This window comes from Chelmon rostratus, chromosome 6 (assembly GCF_017976325.1).
Source record: "Chelmon rostratus isolate fCheRos1 chromosome 6, fCheRos1.pri, whole genome shotgun sequence".
Classification (NCBI taxonomy): Eukaryota; Metazoa; Chordata; class Actinopteri; order Chaetodontiformes; family Chaetodontidae; genus Chelmon; species Chelmon rostratus.
Window position 1 is genome coordinate 5923165 of NC_055663.1, and position 22061 is coordinate 5945225.

At 42.6% G+C, this 22061-nt stretch overlaps 1 protein-coding gene across 1 annotated transcript; it reads left to right on the top strand.

Moving 5' to 3' along the window:
• Positions 1-3740: 3740 nt before the first annotated feature.
• On the top strand, positions 3741-19390 carry calb2a (calbindin 2a). The gene is made up of 11 exons (XM_041939203.1): positions 3741-3907; positions 7943-8019; positions 8104-8193; positions 9314-9394; positions 11729-11785; positions 13726-13803; positions 14868-14923; positions 15061-15100; positions 15261-15314; positions 17740-17811; positions 18649-19390. The coding sequence occupies exons 1-11, from the start codon at positions 3814-3816 to the stop codon at positions 18763-18765; spliced, it is 816 nt and encodes a 271-aa protein (XP_041795137.1). The 5' UTR covers positions 3741-3813; the 3' UTR covers positions 18766-19390.
• Positions 19391-22061: the final 2671 nt, after the last annotated feature.

The following is a 22061-nucleotide window of genomic DNA, read 5'->3' on the forward strand; positions in this document are numbered from 1 at the left end:
TCACACTCTCTCTCTCTACCTTCAGCTTCACTCTCTCAGTCCTTCACTTTAAGCACACCTCAAACTGACGAAAGCGCTGTGAGATTGATGTAGTGGAAATGGCTGTTCCATGCCACGCGCCTTTCTGTTACATAATTCATCTGCATACAGCGTGTAGGGGTGCAGCCCACTGTGGAGCTGAAATATTCATATAAATGAAGCAGGCAGCCTCACAACACAAACACAGCACCTACGCTGGGCTGCATAGTATTTACACAGAGTCACACAGATGCCTCACAACTCAGCTTCACAGAGAAAAGTGAGAAAAGTATGAAGGTATGCATGTAGGATGCAAATAGCAGCCTCTCTGCTTTGAAGGGAGCGCGCACACACAGCTAATGACACAAGATAGGAGTGAGTAAAGAGAATAAGAGAGGCGAATGAAATGCGTTCGAGTTGGCAGTCCCTGCAGGCTGGCGACAGGCCTCGTCTGTAATGTAGGGTTGATCTATCTATTGTCGCCATGCCAACTGAGCCCAGAGCCCGCTATTGATTATTATAGGGTGAAAAGAGAAGCAGAGGAAATAGAGCAGGACAGCTCTGCTGAGTTTACACTCCTAAACACTGTCACACACTCCGTCTCTTTCTCTGTCACACACACAAGCTGTTCTTATGCACTGTCATGTACCTGAGCTCACACAGTCCATGAGGCGGCAGTGCTCCTGTTAGTCAATGTGACTTTTACAGGCGTAGGAAACAGCGTCAGTGGGGGGAACGTCTCTGCTGACTTTCACCGGCTGCCTCCAAATGGAGTCGGCTGCTGCCAGCAGCGCGTCAGCACTGTGCCGGTGTGCAGGCTGGATCTGGAAAATTACCGCTCCACCTCTGAGGAGACGTGACAGGTCAAGTTCAACAATGCACCGAGAGCCTGACTTGGTGGATCATCTTGATTATTTTACCCACACCACCCCAGCTTCACGTCAGGTTACCTTGAAAGATGTTTAGACTGCACATGGTGTCATCACAGCGAAACATTACTCACTTGTTTGCTTTCAACAGCATCCAACTCAATGAGCACGAGAAAAGGACGTTTTGGGAAATAAGCTGATTCACTTTTGATTCAAGAAATAGAGGATAACATTGAGTATGGAGTTGGAGTCCAAAACATGCTGATTAGAGAAATAAGGTACAACAGCTTTAATAGGCCAGTTGTTTCCCACTGCTTCCAGTCTGAATGATAAGCAAGCTTGACTGGCACCAGCTCCTTACAGATTTGAGAGTGGTGTCCTTCTTCTCATCTAACTCATGAATAATAAAAAAAAATAAATAAAATAAGCGTACTCCCCAAAATGTTACCAGCGAGTGAGCATTTAGCTGCTAAAGAGCCAGATATTTCCCCCAGGAGCTGTTTAAAACTAAAAACCGAGCTAGAAGAAGGGTGACCTACATTCACAGGGATGCCAGAAACGTGACTTTAAACGAATGATCGTACTGTTCTGTGTTTTGAAGAGTGACTTCGAGAGTAGAAATTGTCCCAGATGCTGACTTGCAACAACAACAGTATGCCTGCTAAGAGCTCAATGAGACAGTGTCCGCTACAAGGGGTTGTTTAATGAACCCATGCAAATTACAGTCCTCTTCTCTTTCCATTACAAGTGGATGAGAAATAAGTACAAGATTTCAGCTGGTGTCCGATAAGGAATGCAAATGATTTAACAATGCGTAGCAACAGAAATGAGCTGTTACAGCCAGTGCAGAGAGGGTTGCAATTTACATGACTTTATATACTATATACTGTATCGCCATTTAACTCAAAGGCAACTTAATGCTATAATATGAATAACTTTGGGCTTCACCATTGCTAACAAAAACACTATGATAGTAATTAGGTCAGCTGTGCAAGATTGTTAGCTTGTGAATGTTAATGTCATGCTATGCTAGTGAGCTAATTGCAACATAACAGCTCAGCGTAAAAAAAATATACAATAAGAATACACATAAACAGCAAATGAATAAGTGGCTTATGCTTAGCTGCATGCACAGAAAACACTGAAGGGTCGAGGGAGAACCACAGAACATGCAGGAACACAGCAGCACACAGCATGCTGCCATCCCCACTGGGCATTTTATCACTAACACATCGCTGATGGACTATTGTTTGTCCACATCAACACAGAACAACACTAGATACAGCACAAAGTTCATGTTTTATGCTTCATGCATATTCATTCTTTTCTGACACTCTTTTTTTATCTGCTAGCTTGATGAGCTCGCTCCAGATATGCGTCAGGCCAGTCGATCTCACCTGCCGTGTCCCACAATGCAAAGGCCTGCAACGATCGCAACAACACGAAGGTTTTTACAACTTTCACAGCAGACGTTTCGAAATGTTACAGCAGAAAAAGCCCAGGTGGAATTAAAACCTTAAATTAATAACGACTGCATCCCATTTAGGTGCTCTAGTTCCAGGCAGCGCCATCGTTATTAGTTACACCTGTGTTCTTCCTGCTGTAGGCTGACTCCAGTCATCTGTCAAAGGGTGAAACCACTGTGTATTGTAGGGGTTGTAAGACACACCCAGCTCTCATCACAGGATTTCAAAAGCATGTGAGCTAATTGAATAATAGTATTAATATTCTTCACATGTGAAAAGCTGTCTTTTGCAGATTTCATCCTGGAGCAGGAACATGCTTGGAGGGGTACTTGCCCTCCTGCTCATGAATATTAACACCTCTTGCAGTAAATGAGTTGAAGAAATATATATGACTACTTTTCTCATCCTCATTCTCCTAATAGGATCTGTGGCTTTGCTTGCCCCTCTGCACCGTAGACTACCCATTACTTTGCCCCCCTCCCTTTTTTTTTTTTTTTTGCCAGAATTTACATTTATCATGTGGGCTAATCACTGCTGGCTGGAGGCAGTGTGGGAAATGTGATTAGTGTGTGAGTTCTAATTAAGTCTGTGAAGCCTCACACACTGGCAGACAGGCTCGGGGAGCTGCACGCTCAGATACACACACAGATGTGGGAAGGAACACACTCCTCCAGCTCACGGACACGCAGAAACACAAGCGTGCATTTCACATGCATAGGGAAGTAAGTATGGGAATACGTTTGCATGCACATGCACTGGATCAACTACACACACACACACACACACACACAAACACACACACACACAACATCTACTGTAAAGCGTGATGATGCAACAACAGAACAATCTTCTCACTATCTGTGCCTCATATTTCCCTCCCTCTCTCCTTTGCTTGCTTTCTCTCATGCACACACACAGACACACACTGAATTATTACCCTAACCCTAACCTTAACCAATGGCCCCCGAAATCAGCTGTTTTCCAAACGGGAACATGGATTTTGGCCCCAATAGGACAAGCACTCCCCTATTAACTGGTCTTTAGTCTGAAATTTGACCCCGAAAGTACCCTGTCAGAAAAGCACACACACTCTCTCTCTCTCTCTCTCACACACACACATAAGTCTGTTCACTGCAGTGCCGAAGATGTCCAAGCACACAACTACATCAAGATTGGAAGCACACACACACATCCGCACACACACGCATAAAGGCGCGCACACACACACAAACACACGCACACACGCTCACACACACACAGGGACGCTGACTCAGACGCGTTGTCGGTTGCCGTGCGCCCCCAGCGGCGATGCGGCGGCGCTGCCGCTCCTGCGCCGGGTTAAAAAGCGGCGGGCGGCGCGCTGGGGCCACAGTGTGGGGTGTGTTTAAACAAGAGGCACAGAAAAGTTAGGAGCGGATTTTCCTGTCGTCTTGCCTGCAGCAGCATCCGTCGAGAGCATCATGGCGAATAAAGCACAGCAGCCTCCTCACCTGCACCTGGCCGAGGTCACCGCGTCCCAGTTCCTCGACATCTGGAAACATTTTGACGCTGACGGTAGGAGACTTTTCTTTTTCCTTCCTAAAAGTTATTGAAAAATCAAAATTCACGAGAGATTGCTGAATTATATATCAATGCTGTTGAATTGAATGAAGGTTAGTAATCATACAGACTGAATGCGTCCTCCTGCAAAAGAGTGAAACCATCATCGAGCTTAGAAAATCAGACCCAGCAAAAGTTTGTGGTTTGAAAGCGACAGTTTAGGAAAATTTGGAGGAAGATGCCAGATCCAAAGATACCAGAGAAATACCCTTTTATCTGAGCTCTGTAAACTCAACTTCAGGAGTATCATAGGGACTATTTCGTCTTTAATTAGTGATGATATTCAGTCTTCTTTAAGTTCCCTCCTTGACAGATGAATAAAGTCACCAAAAGAGACATTTTCATCTTTGATCTTGTTGGAGAGCTGATATCAGACCAGATATTTCGGATATACCGAATTATTGCAGCGCTTAAAAACTTCTACGTTTTTCAGTCGAATTTCTGATGAGGACCCCTCCCGACACCACGTGGTATGATTTTTTAAAATGAATTTACCCTTTTTTTCATTTTTATTTAAGTGTACATGCAGATTAGTCGCTTTTAAAGAAACGGTGTTCTGAGAGATGGACGTGAATTTCACATTAGATTAGATGGATGCAGCCTTCACGCACCATGACAGATCCAGTAATGAGGGAATGGGATTTAACCACGCAATTAAAGTGTTATTTTGCCGTCGATAATCATTTAATTAGGCTCTTCTGCGGCTGACAGTAACCTGTGGTCATTAGCTGTGTGGATAAGTAATTGTCTCTGACTGATGCTCTTCGTATTGATTTCCGTTTCCTATCAAAAACTGGCTCATTTAAGTTTGATCAGTGAGCGCAGGCTGGCAGGTGGTGGAGCTCTTTATGCGGTGGATACTCTGTTTAACAAATGTATGTATTAATGTGATGTCTGCAAACATAAATTGTCCCATGCAGTAATTTATTCAAAGCCACGCGCACGCACACACACAGACACACACTGTTTCTCCCCAGTCTCAGTCTTGATCTGTGTCTTTTCTTGAAGCATCAGTCTTCTGTTTGTCCCCGCACACATTTATTCAGCTCAGTCCGTCTTCTCACGCTGTGAATATCTCTGCGTGCATGTGTCTGTGTTGCAGTGGGACAGGATGACATGGATCAAGTTCCTTTTTTTCCCCCAAGAACAAATACATCAGGCATGTCACTGCTACCACAGAAGCCTCCTTAGTCTAATTATGGAAAGGTTCATACCCTCATTTCAACTGAAGGTCTACAGTCTCCTCTGTGGATTCAGGACATGCTGTGAACTGATGAACTGGATAGGCTCAGACGTCCACAGCGATCAGTCTGAAAAGGAAGCTGAGACTTAACTTTGACAGTCAGGCTACAGCGTTTAAGTGTCTTGCTTGTTCAGTCAACTTTATAAGGTGTCCCAAATGTTTGTTTTACACATACACCTGCAAAGCAGTATGTGTTTTACACACACCCTCCAGGGGATTCATTGTTAATGTGATGTGTTTTGACTCCCGCACACATCCTGAAACGTATTCCACAGGGAAATCAAGGTGGAATAAAGAGTTGGGTGGGGTGGGGTGGAGGGGCTCAGCTGCTGCGCTTCTCCATGGGAGCCAATGCGGACGAAGTCGTCATATCTGCTGTTGCTTTTACGCTTTTGGTATGGCTCTCGGTCCTGCCAGCCGGGTCTTTAAGTCCTACTGCGGAAGTCTTTTCCACATTGTGCTCTGCAATGGGCCACTTTGCAAATCAAATACAACCATCAACAGATTTGGCTACAGCGGTTGATTTCTGCTCTCATTACTGGGAGCGTCTTGTGGCTCGGCAGAAAGAAAAGGAGAGCTAATTTGTTTGCTCAGATTGAATAAGCATCTCTGAGTTGTAGATAAAAATACACAGGAGGCGATGCACCCAGAGATGATGAAACCACATATTCCCCTGCTGGCCCCGGATCAAGTCTCATCTGGATTGCGTCTCTCGCAGCTCCTCCGCTCTGCGTCCCTCTCATCTTCTTGTGCTGTCTCTGTCAGACCTTTTCAGTTCAATCACTTCAAAGCTGAAAAAGGAAACAACTGCAGTTCCTTTTTTCTAATTATAGAGCATTCTCATAGAGCTGTCAATTATTTTTATTAACCTGGATGTGGAAACTGGGAACGTGAAGCAAAATCCACCTTCTGAGTTGACCCAACTGTGATCTCAACACAAAATATTTGAACAGGCTGCACTCTCCTTTGAAAGACAAATGCACTTTATATAGGCTTTAAATATGCACTTAGGTGGCAGAGCTGCCCACTTTGAGAGTTTTTCTGTGTTGGGGTTGATTTTTAGACTCAAAACTAGCAGAAAAGTAAAACCTCTTTTACCAGCGTCTACTGGGACTATAATGACGCAGTATCCCAAAGAATGTGTATTCCTGACAAAAGTGGTTTTGTGAACCTTTTTTCGTGCTGGTTGGTGCAAGCTTTAAGTGCTTGTGCACAAAGAGCAAAGTTATTTGAGATTTAAATCATATCATCTGGAATTGGGTTGAAGTCAGCCATAAGATGTATCTGCTGGCAATGATTTTTTTTTTTCTGCACACGTACAGTATATAGCATCATTGATGTTCAGTGTAACAGAAAAGCACGTGTTCATTTGATACTAGATTTGGGACAGTTTCATGCGGGATGGACACACTGTAATTAGCTGCAGGACATATAGCATTTCGGTTCAAGGTTTAAAGGCTGCTGAGAACAGAAAGTACTTATCCAACAGCACAGTACAAATACATGCTCCCTTATGCACAAATATAATAGGGTGTATGGATTTATTGACACATTTATTGAATGTATGACAGCGGTCTGGCATAATCTATTCATAAATCTATTTCTATTGTCATTTTTGCTATTCGCCTTGTAGTTAATTACATCTTACTCTGTTTAATTATCAAGCAGGTCATTTTTCTACAGCGTGCTAAATGTCAATAAGACCCACAGGAGGCAGGCTTGATAGCAGCGAGGCATTTTACTGTCCCACTTATGGAAAAGGCAGAGCTTGTATTCATGAGTTTTGATAACATCACTGAGGCATGCACGCATTCCCACACACACAATTAAACAAAAAACTTCCATGGATAGAACAAAAACGCAAAGATGCTGGTTGAGGAGGGGGATGGGGAGGTAGATGGAAGATTACAGAGAGAGACGGCGAGTTAGAGGGAGAGGAGAGAAAGTGGATGGCATAATAATCTTTGTTAGCATTTAATGAGGCAACTCGGCTTTCCAGAGTTTTATTGAAGCAGCTCGTCACATCGTTTGGAGCCATCTGTCCAGCCATTCAGCATGCGTGTTGATAGGATATTGGCACAGGTTCACAGACTACCTGGGTGAAATGGGCATACTCATTTGTCCTCTGAATACGTGCTGTCAGAGCAACAAAACACCACAAGTAAGGAGTAAGATAACAAGAAAAATACCCCCCCACACACCCCTTCATGTATGTTAGCATGCAGCAAAAACAAGGTTAAGGACACCATGAAGCATCAGTTCCTCATGATAAAATATCCCGGTCTAGATCTCAGAACCAGGCAGAAATCGTCACAGTGCTCTCTTATCCACATTGATTCGTCCCATGTGCCAAACTCCCCTGCTGAAGCCAGCATTGATCTGCATGGAATAAAAGAAGCTGCCTGTGCATCATCACCTTCGAAATCCTAGAAAAACTGCTTTCCATATATAGCTTCTCCTTGCGTACAACCCTGTGAACACGCAGTCTTTGAGGAGTGATCAGTTTGCATCATGTCAGTCAATAGCCTAAGCTATTGAGCTCGAGGGGAAGGAAGAGAGTTACTGGTAAAAGGCTAATGTTTGAATCAATACTCGGGCAAAAGGCGAGTCATGCTGAGATCTGTTTGACACTGTGACACTGTGACCACATCTGCGCTGGTGGGGTTTCTGCATGTCAGCAATACTGAGAAAAACCCTTTGCGGTATGTTGCGATAACTTGCCGTGTTGGTGCGTCTGTCTCCTCTAGGTAATGGCTACATCGAGGGGAAGGAGCTGGAGAACTTCTTCAGGGAGTTGGAGATGGCCCGGAGAGGAGCAGGGGTGGTGAGTTCAGGGACCAGAGATTAAACTCAGACACACATACTGACCACTCAGGTCTCACCTGTGTTGTGCACACATGTTTTCTAGGACCCTTCAAACCCCACATTCAGAGAAAAGATGAAGGAGTTCATGCAGAAGTTCGACAAGAACAAAGATGGACGAATTGAGATGTCAGAGGTAAGGGCTTCACGGTGCTTCTTGTATTATCAAATCTGTGATTTTCCTTAATGGAGCATTTTGGGAAACACTTTTATTCACTTTCTTACTGAGAGGATGATGAGAGGATATATCACTTTATCACTTCATAATATTCATTAAACTCCCTCATCCTTCATCTGTCTGATGAAGTGCAAGAGAAAAAATGTTGTTTTAGAGGGGTAATGGAGAAATTCTTGGCCAGATTTCCTGGAGTCTCCACTGGTCTGGCACATAAAGCCTATAAAAACACAACCTGTTGTTTTTACACTTCGTTTTCTGGACAGATTAAACACATGAGATATAACGTGTTACAGCACTTAGTGAGGCAGATTTTGTTGCCTGTGAACAGAGCTATGCTAGCTGTTTTCCTTGGTATCCAGTGTTTTTGCTCAGCTAAGCTAACTGGCTGTAGCTTCAGACTTAGCATACAAAAATTTAGAAGACAAGGAAAGTATGTATGAGCACGTTTTTGTTGCAGCAAAGTGGTTCAACAGAGCTGTTCTTCATGGGCCAATGTGATGACAGGTAGAGGTGTCTTGGTGAGCATTCACAATACATGTCGATTTCACTAAAATGTGGCTCACACCCAGAAATCACTATGTTTTTTTAGTTTTCTGCTTTCTATAGAGGCTGAGAAAAAGTTGTGAGAGGCTTCAGAGGTCTGGTCAATAATCCAATCAATGCATAAATACAGTCTTTATGGTAGTGTCCGTGGAGTGTCAGTTTAGGATATTGCTTTCCCTCGATTTGACCATTTTTAGAGTGTGATTAGAAAGAGACGCAAGGAGAGCTTCTGCAGCGTCAATAACCCGATGCCAGCGTGGAAAATCTGCAGATGACTTTCAGTCTCAATTGTTGGAGTGAAAATCAGGTGCAAAGGCTTTGTCTGAACACCCTAAAACCAGATTTTAAAAAATAATTCCACGTTAGGCACGGCCTGGCTTTTGGGGTTATGGCTCTCCATTATTTATGTCTGAGTTGCCCATTTGAGACGTCGCAGACAAAAAGCTCCCCAGTCTCCATCTCCTCTCTCCAGGCATATCAACTCCACCATCTTGTGTTCTCACTTTTCCCATTTTCTCATCATTTCTCTCTCTAGCTGGCCCAGATTCTCCCAACTGAAGAGAACTTCTTGCTCTGCTTCAGACAGTTTGTCAGCTCCAGTGCTGAGTTTATGGCGGTAAGAGTGTGTTTCTGAGTGTGTGTGGATGGGCTGGTATATTATTTTTTAGTGCAAATTGCATGCAGTCTCCTCTTGATAATCCCTGTCGTTTGACCAGTTATTTACAATGTCTCCTGTTCACTAAGAAATGCCATTAGTCGGGACATACTTACTTAACCAACCATACATTATAGACCCGAGTCAGTCAGCCACACAGGGGAGACATTTTACATGTTCTCATTCCTACCTACCAGCCAATTTCACGGATTAGTCCCCTGTGTATGGTGGTGTAATTAGTGAAATAAGTTGGAGTAGTCTGGAAGTAAAAGCACAGACTTTGCCTCCATTGCACGTGGCTGTTTCTGCTGTTCAGATTTAGCAGTTGGACTGCAAACCACACCTGGTCCATTGTGAACATGGACTGTAGAGCTTTCTGAGCACGAATAGATGCTGTACTTGAAAAAGGCAGCTGGAGTGTAAAATCCCTTCAGTTCAGTTGAAAGTTGGCGCGAAAGCTTTAAAATGGTTCTGATTTCGGTCAACATTTTAGGTTACTGTGATCAGTAAACCCTCCTGATCTTTCTTGCTGTATCTGCTGCAAAACACAACTATGGCTGGACAGGACTGAACCAACTTTATGCGAGCCATTAGCTTTGGTGTTTTATGCTCAGTAATTGGACAGCGTTAATTATCAAGGCTGTAAATGGTTCTCCAAAAATGTATTGCATGTGAATGCCTCAGCTGGTCTATGCAGAGAAGTTAAGTTATGGGTTGCTGCGGGATACTGTGGAGGTTTTGCAGAGGAGCTGACAACATCTGTGCAGCTCTGAACATCACGCAAGTGTTTGAGTGCGAATGTTTCTGAATGACCCCTGTGCACATGTGCCTGGAGAGGCGTGTCGCAGCCTAAAATCCCATTTGGCTGTTTTGGAAAGCTTTGGCGCCTTCTAGTGGCATCATTTGGAGTTATTGTCGCTTACAGTATATGAGATACTGAATAGTGAAAACCTGGAGAAACTTTACAGAAAAATGTCAGACACTTATCTGTTCTTTTGAAGCAGCTTTACTGAAGCTTGACAGGAACAGAACAGAACAACAAGCAGCATCCCGCAGCAAGAAGACAAACAAAGACAGGTGGTAATTAGCCAGGGTAAATATTTTCAAGTCATCCATATGGATATATTTTAACATTTCATTACAGAAGAACATATATGTCGAAGTCAGGTGAGTTAACAACACAGCTAGCAGAGCATCTAAATCAATTTAACTAATGAGCAAGCAGACGATAGAGCTACGGCAAAATGAAACAGCAAGTTGTGTGTTTAAGAAACCGTTTACATATGAAAATGTCCAAGTAGAACAATGGTACAGACCAGTTTAGTGCTGCTGTGAATTATGAACAATGACTGATTGTAGGGGTAACAAAAAGCCGCCAGCAGAGCCAGATGTGTGTTGAAAGATACTCGAAAAAGGAAATAATTTATTCCACAAAATGCCCTCAGAAGATAAGAAAATGGCAGATTTCATGTTAGATCTGCTGCAATGAAAGAATGGAGCCAATTAGAAACCAATTACATGTGGGGAAGAGGCTGTCCTTGTCTCTTGTGTCATATTGAAAAGGATTAATGAAATGAGAGAAGGAGGATGGGTGAAAGAGAAGGTGTGAAGAGAGAAGGATACAAAGGGCAAAGGGAGAGAGCGGGAACAGAGAGGACGTAAATGAAATGTCGATGGGAAGCCGAGAGCCAGAGTTTGAGAACATAAAACAAGAGGGGAGGATTAATCAGTCTTTGTTGAAGGGTGCAGGGAGGAGGAAGTGGGTGCAGAGGTTTTTAAAGGGTTAGAATGAGGAAGCAGAACCTTCTATTTTCAGAGTCATATATAATGGATAACACCACTGTAACTCCTCTCTGCAGAGCCCAGAGAAGGAGCAGAGGGGGAGGAGGAGGAGGAGGAGGAAGAGGAGGAAGGCTATCCATCTTTGATAAGGAGGCCTTCTTTGGACAGGGACAGCTGCTAGATTAAAACATTCATTAAAATGACTTTCTCTCCCTCCTTCACTCCTGCCCTCTGCTCCGTATGTGGGCGAGCGGGATGGTATTGGAAAGCGTGTGATTACGGTGATGGTCCCGGCTTTTGTGGTTGTCCCCTCTCGAACGATTTCTGCTCTGCACCGGAGAAAAATCAAACTCTTAGCGCAGTTAAAGACCAAGCGGGGGTTCGATCAGAGGGGATTCCTGTAGGGGGGAGAAATGTAAATCATCGGGAGAGGAGTGTCTTTGTGTTTTGTGCATCAGTGCTGAGAAACTGCTTTCAATCCAGTACTCCTCTTGTCTGGCTGATTTCTTTTAGGCATGGCGGCGATATGACACAGACCGCAGTGGCTACATTGAAGCAAATGAATTGAAGGTATGTTGTTGAATATATGATTCTCAGTGACTCATTCATGGAAATGGCTTTTATGTAATGTTTCTTATCTACATCTGCTTCCAGAGGTTTGCATAACCTGCGGTACTTGATCACAAATATAACAAATACCTGTTATTTATCATATGCATACTTGGTCATACTTACTATTACATTACTATTTTTTCTTTCTTTTTCCCCCACAACACATTCACATTCACACCTGCTCACCAACAGAGCCCCTACCCTAAACACTAACTATCAGATAGTAGTAGCTGGTAGCCACTTGTGTAGCTACTCAGCTGCTTAAACCATACTGCCCTGTCACTTCCTGTAATCATTTACATTGTATTGACATATTTGCATATATTTAAACCATTGTAATAGTTGGGTTTTTTCTTTAACCCTTCAATGTATTTCCCATACCTTTACTTCATGTTAAATGTAAAAATGTAGACAATTCATCTTAACTTGTATGCATTTATATGTTGTCACTTCCTGCATGTGATGTTTGCACCAATAAAAAGAAAGGAAAGAGAGAAAATAATCCTCATTCATTTTTTGTGTTATGATCAGTAACTACCGTGTTATCCTGTTCTGTGTGCTGTAAGGAACAGGCAACATCTGTAGAAAATATTCATTTTCATATCTGACTGCTAAAAACCTGATGTTCTGAATGTGGCCCGAGCTGTGGTCTTATCACCACTATAGCCATCAAGTCACACATTAGCTAAAGACATCCACAGATGATCAGCATTTCAAAGTGTTGGACTCTGAGGACTTTCAGTGTGACTCACCTCTTTGATGCATGTGTGCATATGGGCGAGTAAAGCCAGGCAGCAGCTTTGACAGTGGAGAGTTAAGTGGCTACTACACAGGAACTCCCCCCATGACCATGAGTGTTTGTTCAGGTGAGGACTCAGATGCAAAAAGCTTTAGAGATTGCACAAATGCTATTCCCTTCAACGCCTTTTTGGAAATGTTGTGTAAAATTATGTAAAGAGAAGTATTCCAGTCGGGGAGGAGAGCTTTAACTGGGTCAGTGATTCTGATTAGGCTGCTTGGGCTGTTATGGCATCACATTTCTTCCGGCTGACCAGGTGCAGATGAGTTACTCAGGTGTTGCCGTTTAAAATCTTTAGGAAAATGCAGATGAGATGAGAGATCAGATGTCTCACCTCATGACTGTGAGCAGATGTGGGAAATATCTGAGTATGTTCACCCAAGTACTGTACAGATGATGTAACAATACATAATGGTACTTGAATACCATTATTTGAAGGCACTTTACACTTTCACTGCACTACATTTCAGAGGGAAATATAAATATAAGCAGTATATATACTGCAATATTCAGGATGGCTGATCAAGATCAATTCAGAAAATACCATTGATACCATCATTTTTTCTTTTCCTGTTTTCATGTCCTTCCTTCCTACCCTCCTCCTTTCTTTATTTCATTCATCTTTCCTCTACTTGTTTAATTATTTTAAGCTTTCCTTTTACTTCTTCATTTGTTCCTCTTCTACCTTCATCCATTAATGTAAAAACACAGAAATACCCCAAACTAAAGGAAAAAAAAAACTGGTGCTGTCCCCCATAACTCCACTATCATTACTTTTACTTTGAACAGTTGAGCACATGTTACTGCTAATATTTCATTACATCATTTTTACCTATTGTCAGTAAAATGTTGGTACTTTTACAGCCAGTAAAGGATTTGTGTTTCTTCTCTCACCGATAACTGATGATTTCAGAAAATGAAACTGATGCTCCAGGTTAGCAGTGTGTGTGAATAAGTCTGTTTCTCCCCCCCGAACATTAATTAATGCTCTTGCGTAGCTGTTATTTTTTTGGTGAATCACCCTGTGAACGCCATACTTCTGCATCTCCCTCCTCTTTTCTTTTTTTTTTTTTGAATCTCTGTGTGCGTCTGTCCTCAGGGCTTTCTGTCAGACCTTCTGGAGAAGGCCAACAGACACTACGATGACCAGAAGCTGCAGGAGTACACACAGACCATAGTAAGACTCTCTCATAAACATACTCATACACAAGCAGAGCATCACTATTCTTTGAGCTAAATGCTCAGTATCGCAAGATTCCTAATTCTTCTTCTTTTTTTTCACCAAAAATACACAGATTTTTCAAAGGGAGCCGGTCAGTTTAAAGTTCAAAAGTACAAGAAGACACTGCTCACCATAGTGCAGTAACCAGGGTCCCCTCTAAAATGCTATCAGTAACATAAACTGGGCGAAGAAATAGGGAGACACTGTGAGTTATATGCAGTCTTTGTGGAAGGTGTACGTGGAGTGCTCCTCTGGCCTGCAGGACCTCAGAGTCCTACCATGCTGGTGGCGGCAGCGCTGTGCGGCTGAGTGCTTGTGACCCATCATGTCCTGCAGGTTATGTGTTTACAGCCCAGATGTGCAGACATCTGCTTCTTCCTGGAAGCCCCAGAGCTGACCTGACCTGATTTGCTGAGGCAGTTTCCTCAACACGCTCATAGATAGACCCGGTCATTATAATTTCCTTAAACCTTTATTTCACATTAGAGTCGCAGATGGTGAAATCGATAATCAGAATGCAGGGAGTTGATCAAGATTTGCCAAATAATCCACAGTAAATAATGACATAGACACCAATATAGTTTAGGTGGTGCTGGTGAGCATTTGCTGTGGTGATTCCATGCTGGTGCTTACACTCTGCGAGGGATGCTCTGTGCAGTGTCTGGTGAAAATTAGAACTTGTATTAAAGGTAGTGCATACAGAAAAAGGAGAACTTTAGAGTTATTATCCTGTAAAAAATTCACCAGCAGCTGCATGAGCTGAAATGGTTGAAACGTTGAGACGGGTTTTATGGACGGTCCCTTTACTGGTCCTCTGTCAAACATGTAGAACTGTGAAAAAAAAAAGCTGTGGATTTATGATAAAGGTAGAAACTTTATGGCCGCCCATTCTATTTCTCAGTCAATGAAATTCATGGGAACACATTAGCCTTCATATTGAAACATATACCCATAAAAAACTCTCTTCTCAGTCTCTCTCCTCTGTGTCTTCCGATCTCTGCTCTGCTTCCACTTTGTAGCTCAGGATGTTTGATCTGAATGGAGATGGGAAGCTGGGCCTGTCGGAGATGGCAAGGTAATGTGCAATTTTACCTGCGTGTGTCCGCACAGCAAATGTTGAAACGCATGGCCTGCTGATGTTCATTCACTGTCACTGGATTTGAATAATTGAGCATCCCTTGTGTCCGCTAATAGAGTCCTTCTCTCCCGCAGGCTTCTCCCTGTTCAGGAGAATTTCTTACTCAAATTCCAGGTAGGGACAAACTTGATGCAGAAAGAAATGCCACATTATACACGCTTAATGTCACTGAAATACTTAGTCTGCTACGGTGCAGCCACTATTTTAAAATATGATACATTTAATTGTGCACTTCTGCTATCTGGCGAATCAAAATTCAACTTTGTTTTTACAGGGTGTCAAGTTGACCTCTGAGCAGTTCAATGCCATCTTCACATACTATGACAAGGTAAGTGCCCTTTTATTCAAGGTGGTAAGAAATAGAGTTGTTGACTGCTTTCCACACACTCACAAACACACAGCAGAGGTCTGGCCCCACTCCCCTCCCTCTAGCTCTCAGCTGTCAGTGCACTTTTGGTTTAGACTTCTGTCATACTGAAAAACTGGGCTGAGCTAAACTGGTATTTACTACAGGGCTGGACAGTAACATTTGAACATATTTAATCAGAAGCAGTTAGCAAAAGTTATATTCGCTTCCCTCATGTGTCTTAGCCACCATTAAACATGATGAGAGCTGTGGGATCACCTCGTCAGGCAGGTCTGCTCCTGCATAAACTGTATCTGAAAGCTAAGATGCTAATGTGCCGAGAGGACTCGGGGAAAGGAAATGCACAGTATATTTAGACTGTAAAATAAGAGGAAATTGCGACATTGCACACTTTGCAAAAAATATACTACACTCTTGAGTGAAGTCGTCTGAGTGACTCAGCGCTTTTTTGTTTTGGAGTCTCCCTTTTGTTAAATTCATGAATATGCAAATTCCCTGTTTTGTACCGAGGGCGCTCCCCAACTACCTAGGGAAATGAGTAAAGCTCAGCACACCTGTCCCTTTGTAAACAGCTCAGGGTGGTTGAGCAGCGGTTGAGCTAATGACCATATTTTCCACATTAGCAGATGATTGTTGGGGAGGGACTACAGGGAGTGACATCATAGACAGACAAGAGCAGAGCACAGGTACGGGGTGGGGGGGGGGGACTACACGTTGTACATCTGCTGAATCGCTTTTCTTATTTACGATACTTTGTGAGTTTTTTGTCAGCCTGAGGGATCAGCCATAACCTCGGTGGCTATAAGAAGCCAATTTCTGGGGAAATAACTCAGCTTGACTCGGCACAGCAACAACAGTCTTGTTCGTATGTGCTAAATGCTCTGTTGTTCCTCTGTGGTTAGTTAGCGATGGACAACATTTCAATTGAAATTAAATGTTAAATGTTTTTCTTCTCTCTTTTGTGTTTGGAGCAGTGATTCAGATTCTTAATGACACAAGTGCTGTCTTAAACATTCATGTGGCAAATATGCATAATGCATTTTATTTCACAGGGATAGATAATTTGTTCTCAGTAAACTACCAAATATATTGTACTAAAATCCAGTATTGATGCTACAATTGGTTGATTTTTGAATGAAAAAAAACAAACATTATAATTTACATAGTATCATTTTTGAACAAAATTGTATAATGTTCCACTGTGAACGCTCTCACCAGTATCACATAGTGAATCTTAAAGAATATTTGTGATTGAAATGAGACCAAACATCAGTGTTTGCTCTGTTGGAAAGAGAAGTTTTGGACCATCTTGAGTTTCTGGCGGACGAGGTCTTGCGTGCAGGTTCGTGTCTCTGATTGTCTTGGCCAGCGCTCCCTCTAGCTCACTTGCAGAGGACATGGCTGAATATTAAATTATAGATGAGCCGCTGCGGCCCATTCATGTCGTCTCTCTGCGAATGGAGCACTACCATTTATGTGTGTAATTAGTTTCATCATTTTGTTATGAGCTCAGCCCCTGCAGCTGAAACACGGGCAGCTGCTGTCGCTGGTGCTGAGAGATCACGCGCAGGGCAAAGTGAGTCTGGTCAGCTGAACGCTAACGTGGCTCACAGTGCCACCCCAAACCGTGTGAAGCCTTGAAAATGTCTGAAACGCAAGATGGCATGCAGTTTAGGCAGACTGACTGACACCTGATGTTGATCTGCTTTCCTACAACTCCGCAGAGCAGCCTGCGTTTCATCCTTAAAGTGAAAATAAATAGAATTCACACTTTATTCCCGTGATCAAGGCCACTTCCGTCTAGCTTTGTAAACATCAAGTAGCATCTCCCAAAGTGAAAAATAAGACTGGCAAGCCACTCAGCTCTGAAGTCATCTTGAGACCGAGCCCAGATGAACAGAATGTGGTTTTGTGCCTCTCGCCAAGTGAAAATCTCCAACAATTTGGACTTATTTTTTGGCCCCAAACACCCTAAACACTACTGTGAGACATAACTCATTAATTAGCAGAGTGGCTCCTTATTGACTTTACAGCCAACCTCCTTTACAGAGTTGTGAAGGGGAAGTCTTTTTAAAATCATCATTCATGAATGGCCATTTGGCTGCTGCATTCCTGATAGCTGCCATAAAATATTGAATGAAGCTGAGCAGCAGAGCGGGGCGCAAACAGGAAGCTCTGAATGCAAATGTGGCCGGTGCACGCCGTTTAGAAAGAAATGCTGGATTGTTTGGTGAAAATCAAAATCAGGTTGCGTCGGCAGCTATGGCACATATTGCTGAATGAAGTTTAAATGGCAGCAGTTTAATTATGTTGAGAAGTCTGCTTGCAGAACATTCGAGTCTTTCCTGAATGTTTGGAGGTGAAAATCATCTGTGAACTCTTTCAGGATGGGAATGGCTACATTGATGAGCAGGAGTTGGACGCTCTGCTACGAGACCTTTACCAGAAAAACAAGAAGGTGAGATGGGGCTTTGGTGCATGCTGTGGCCTGGCTTGTGACTTCTGGTATCTGATACTGTTTCTCTCTGGTCACCTCTGCTCCCATCAGCTGTTTACTCACACTGTATATACCCACCATACAACAGAACAGAAACACAACAAAAATATATTTTAAAATATGTTCTTTAATATAGCATGCTATGTCTGTAGTAATAGAGATAGTAAACATGCCATTGAGTAATTCTGACGGCTCTGATTCTTAGTGCTGCAAAAGCTTTATTGATACAAAGTCCAAGTCACAGTATCTTGAAGTTCACATACTGTGTGTCATGTTTAGCACATTAAAACATTAAGACCACTTGTTTTCTTTGTGGGCCATTCTTGATGTGATGATAGCAAAGATTATATTATTATATTAGTCATAAAAATACATACAAATGTTAAAATTTACATTTTACGTACATTTTTACCATAATCCCAAAGCTATCTAGCTCTACACTTAATTACAATAACAAAGCTGCCTATTTAACACAGCTCCTACAGCACATTGTGAGATGGGGGTGCTAACTTTTTGCCTGAAACCTGCAGCAATATCAGTCTTTGGGCATCATGTAATATACATGTGTAGCCATCAAGAGCATATTACATGGCTCTGATTTTAAAGCTGGCAAGGAAAAAAAGTAATTATCTCTCCACCGAGGCTACACAGAAAAAATCTGACTGTCTGGGATAATACAGGTTGAATGTAGTTAGTTTGTCCTTAGCTTTGATCCAAATAAAGCATTGGTATTTTTATTTGAGTAATGCTGGCCTCCCCAGCATTACCGACTACCACGCCTCCCTTTCTCTTGTTCAGGAGGTGGACTTGAAGAACCTGACGGGCTACAAGCAGAGCATCATGAGCCTGTCCGATGGAGGGAAGCTCTACCGTGGCGAGCTGGAAATCATCCTCTGCAGGGATCCGATTGTGTGACTCTTTCTCCTCTCTTGTTGTATATCCTCATTTTCTCTGCCTGCCCTGCCCTGCTCTCCCCTAACCACACACACTCTCAGCTGCCTGGCAACATATACCAGGTGCATGTGCCAGGACCCCCCTCCCCCCGCCATCAACCCCTCCTAAAGCTACAACTTCAGGATGAATGATAAGTGCACTGTCAGCACGCAACAGCTCTTCTCATCTGACCTCTCCACCCTAACCGTGACCTGTCTGAAACCTTTAGCTTGTCCCCTTTTCAGCTCTCCCCCATGTCCTCAGCCGTTTCTGACCTCATCCCTGCCCATGCTGTGCCTGACTTGCAACTCCTAGCCAAAAGCCCGAACCCATTCTTCCACAGAAATGACGTTTTGACCTGTTGATAACCCCTAAACCTTGACCCCAGCTTCATTGACCCCTCCATTCCCTTGCTCTTTGAACTTTGCATTAGATACAATATATAGTCAAACAAAACTGCAGACAGCTGTGTTTGAATTGATCTAATTTATAGTCTGTGATGGAACTGGTATTGATTTTTCCACCTCTATTTGTCCTGAAGCCCTCTTGTTCCATTGCCATGATATGATTTTCATTTTCAGTGTTTGTTTTTGGCTGATACTGTCAATTGAAAATATTAATAAACTGTCTTAAGATAAAATCAGTTTTGACATTGTATGATTTTGTTTGTTAGTAACAGCAGCGGTCCTGCCTTTCCTTCATCCGTACAGTGTGAATATTTCAACTTCAGAGCAATGCAGTGCTGTCATTCTCAAGTTGCATTTCCTGATTACTTTCTGTTGTGCTGACCCTCTGCATGCCAACTTGTTTATTTTATCAAGGCCTTCCATCTTTAAAATTGCTCCATTGCCTTCAATACACAAGCATTAGCATGAAAAGGATAAATGATGGATTCAGTCACAGCAAGAGCAAGATGCACAATTTGAAGCTAGAGTAAAGTAAGTCCAGAAAAACACTAAAATTAGACGCCAGTGTTGATGTTTTGCTGTTTGCGTTGAGCAACTTAACACCAGCAACTACAGCTTGTAATGCGTTCCCTGCAAATGCTGTGCTTAGTGTGCACTGGACTCAAGAAGATGATCAAAATAATGACCGCTTGGCTGTATCACTGACTCAGACAGCTTTATTTGCAGCATTATGTCTTTCTCCCGGTTACATAATGAAAATGACTGAAGAAACAAGTCGAGTGATATTGCTGAGTCTGCACTGCAAGGCATTGCCTGCGTCTTCCCCCCTTTTGAATGAAATGAGGCAGCATAACAAAACACCTCTCTCCTCCCTCTGAGCTGCTGATAGCAGACCTGAACTGCTGCGTGAAACAAAAGCAGACCTAAACTCACAGTTAACATCATTTCAAATCCGTTTCGAATGGATTTACAGATTATCTCCTGTCGCTTTATTCCTTGGAAAGTTATTAAAGTTTAATTGTCCATGAGATTAATCATTTAAGATCAAGGCCCAAATATGAAAATTTATTTAAATAGCATTTAAATGTAAAAGGAGAATCACTTTAGAACAAACCCATGCCTGTTTTTTCCTCATTAATGACTAAAGTAAATCAAAGAGGGAGGTAATCTGATCTGACATCACCCAAAAGGAAAACGCTGGTACGTCTCAGAAGCTTTAAATGTCATTGGAAACATGAATGCAGAACATATTACATAAAGCCTGCAATAAAATATAACCACAAAACTTAAACTCAACAACGATCTAAACTGACAACCCAAAAATTTGGCTGCATTTCCGGTGGTGCACCAGAAAGCCCTCATCTTGAATCCAAGGTGTGAGGTTTTCCCAGCTCCTGAGCTGACATGTTACTCCTGAGATAGTAGGACAGAACATGATATTTCTCGTAAAACCCCTGCAATTGACTTGACATGCTTTTAAAGCCACCTGAATAATACAGCAAGCGCACAAGCTCCCATCTCAGTGTGGAGCTGGTGCAAACCCGCATCAATTAATCAGGTGCATTTAAATCTGTATGTGACTTGCAGCTGCACAAGGAATTTCTCTTTTTTTGCTAACATTAGCCACTTTACGCTAATGGTCATATGAGCAAGTAAGACTATAGTAGCAAAACCCCTGATTGTATTTTAATGCAGGTGGGTTTTATTGCAATATGACAATAACAGAATGATGGTAAACACACATAGGAGTCAGGAAGTCAGAAAGCTGCTTATTGCAAGTTTCTGAGGAATGTATCTTTGCTTCTGGCTAACGTTAGCCACCAGGCTATATGACCACAATCCTGGATTGCAGTAATTCAGCAACAGTGTTACTTAAGTGGCACTTACAGGATCATTGTAAATGCTCGAGTATGATGTAGCACAAGTACAGAACAGTCTCAAAGTCATCAAGCTGGCTGAATATGTAAGTAATACACCATTATCTATGGGAATTTTGTTAACTGTAGCTAATCCAAGGCGGCAGCAATACTCATGAGTATGGAGATGAGCATTGGTACATTTTATTCTTATGAATAAAACTTCATCACGTAATATTTCTCTTCCAGACGTTGCACAGTCTAATTTTAATGCACAGTAAATATGCAGTAGATTTAGGAAATGCTCTCTCGACTGCTATTAAAATCCAGAGCTATAAGAATTCTGTCATATTTTCTTGTGTAATACATGAAATGATGTTTTTTTTCCTCTCATTTAGATTTAGCAGCACATTTCTCCCTCTCGAGCGCATACGCACTACTATCTCGCTCTGTTTGACAAAGTGAGATCTTTAATTACTATTTGGTAGCGCAGTATAGCGATGAGTCAGCTGTTGTTGCAGGCTTTCAAACAGAGGAGAGCGCTTTGAAAAAATGCTTCGGGGAGTGGATGCACTGGTGTGGGAATCATTTCTTACAACGCCACATCATTAAAGAAAAAGGAGCTGCTGATAGATTTTGGAAAGCAGGCACATCTAATCAAACATTTTGCTGAAGATGCAGTCATTGACAGATTGGACAACTGTCACTGCACACGCTCTCCAACAATATTGTGTCGGCCATCCAGAAATAGAGGAACCATCTCCACATGTTCTGCACCTTCTGCACCAGCGTGGAAAGACACAATTACTGCTTTAGATACTCTCCTGCTGCTGCAGATCACTCATTCAGTGTTCTCATTTGCTGTAGTCCTCCAAGAAGACCATCAGCTGTGAGTGGTGACCTGCATGGGACTGCAGAAACAGTCTGAATTAAAAACACTGCAGAAGGCAAGAAGCTTCTTCAATCCCTGAACGCAGCCTTACTGAGCAGTGCCGTCTGCTTCCACCTGGGAGTA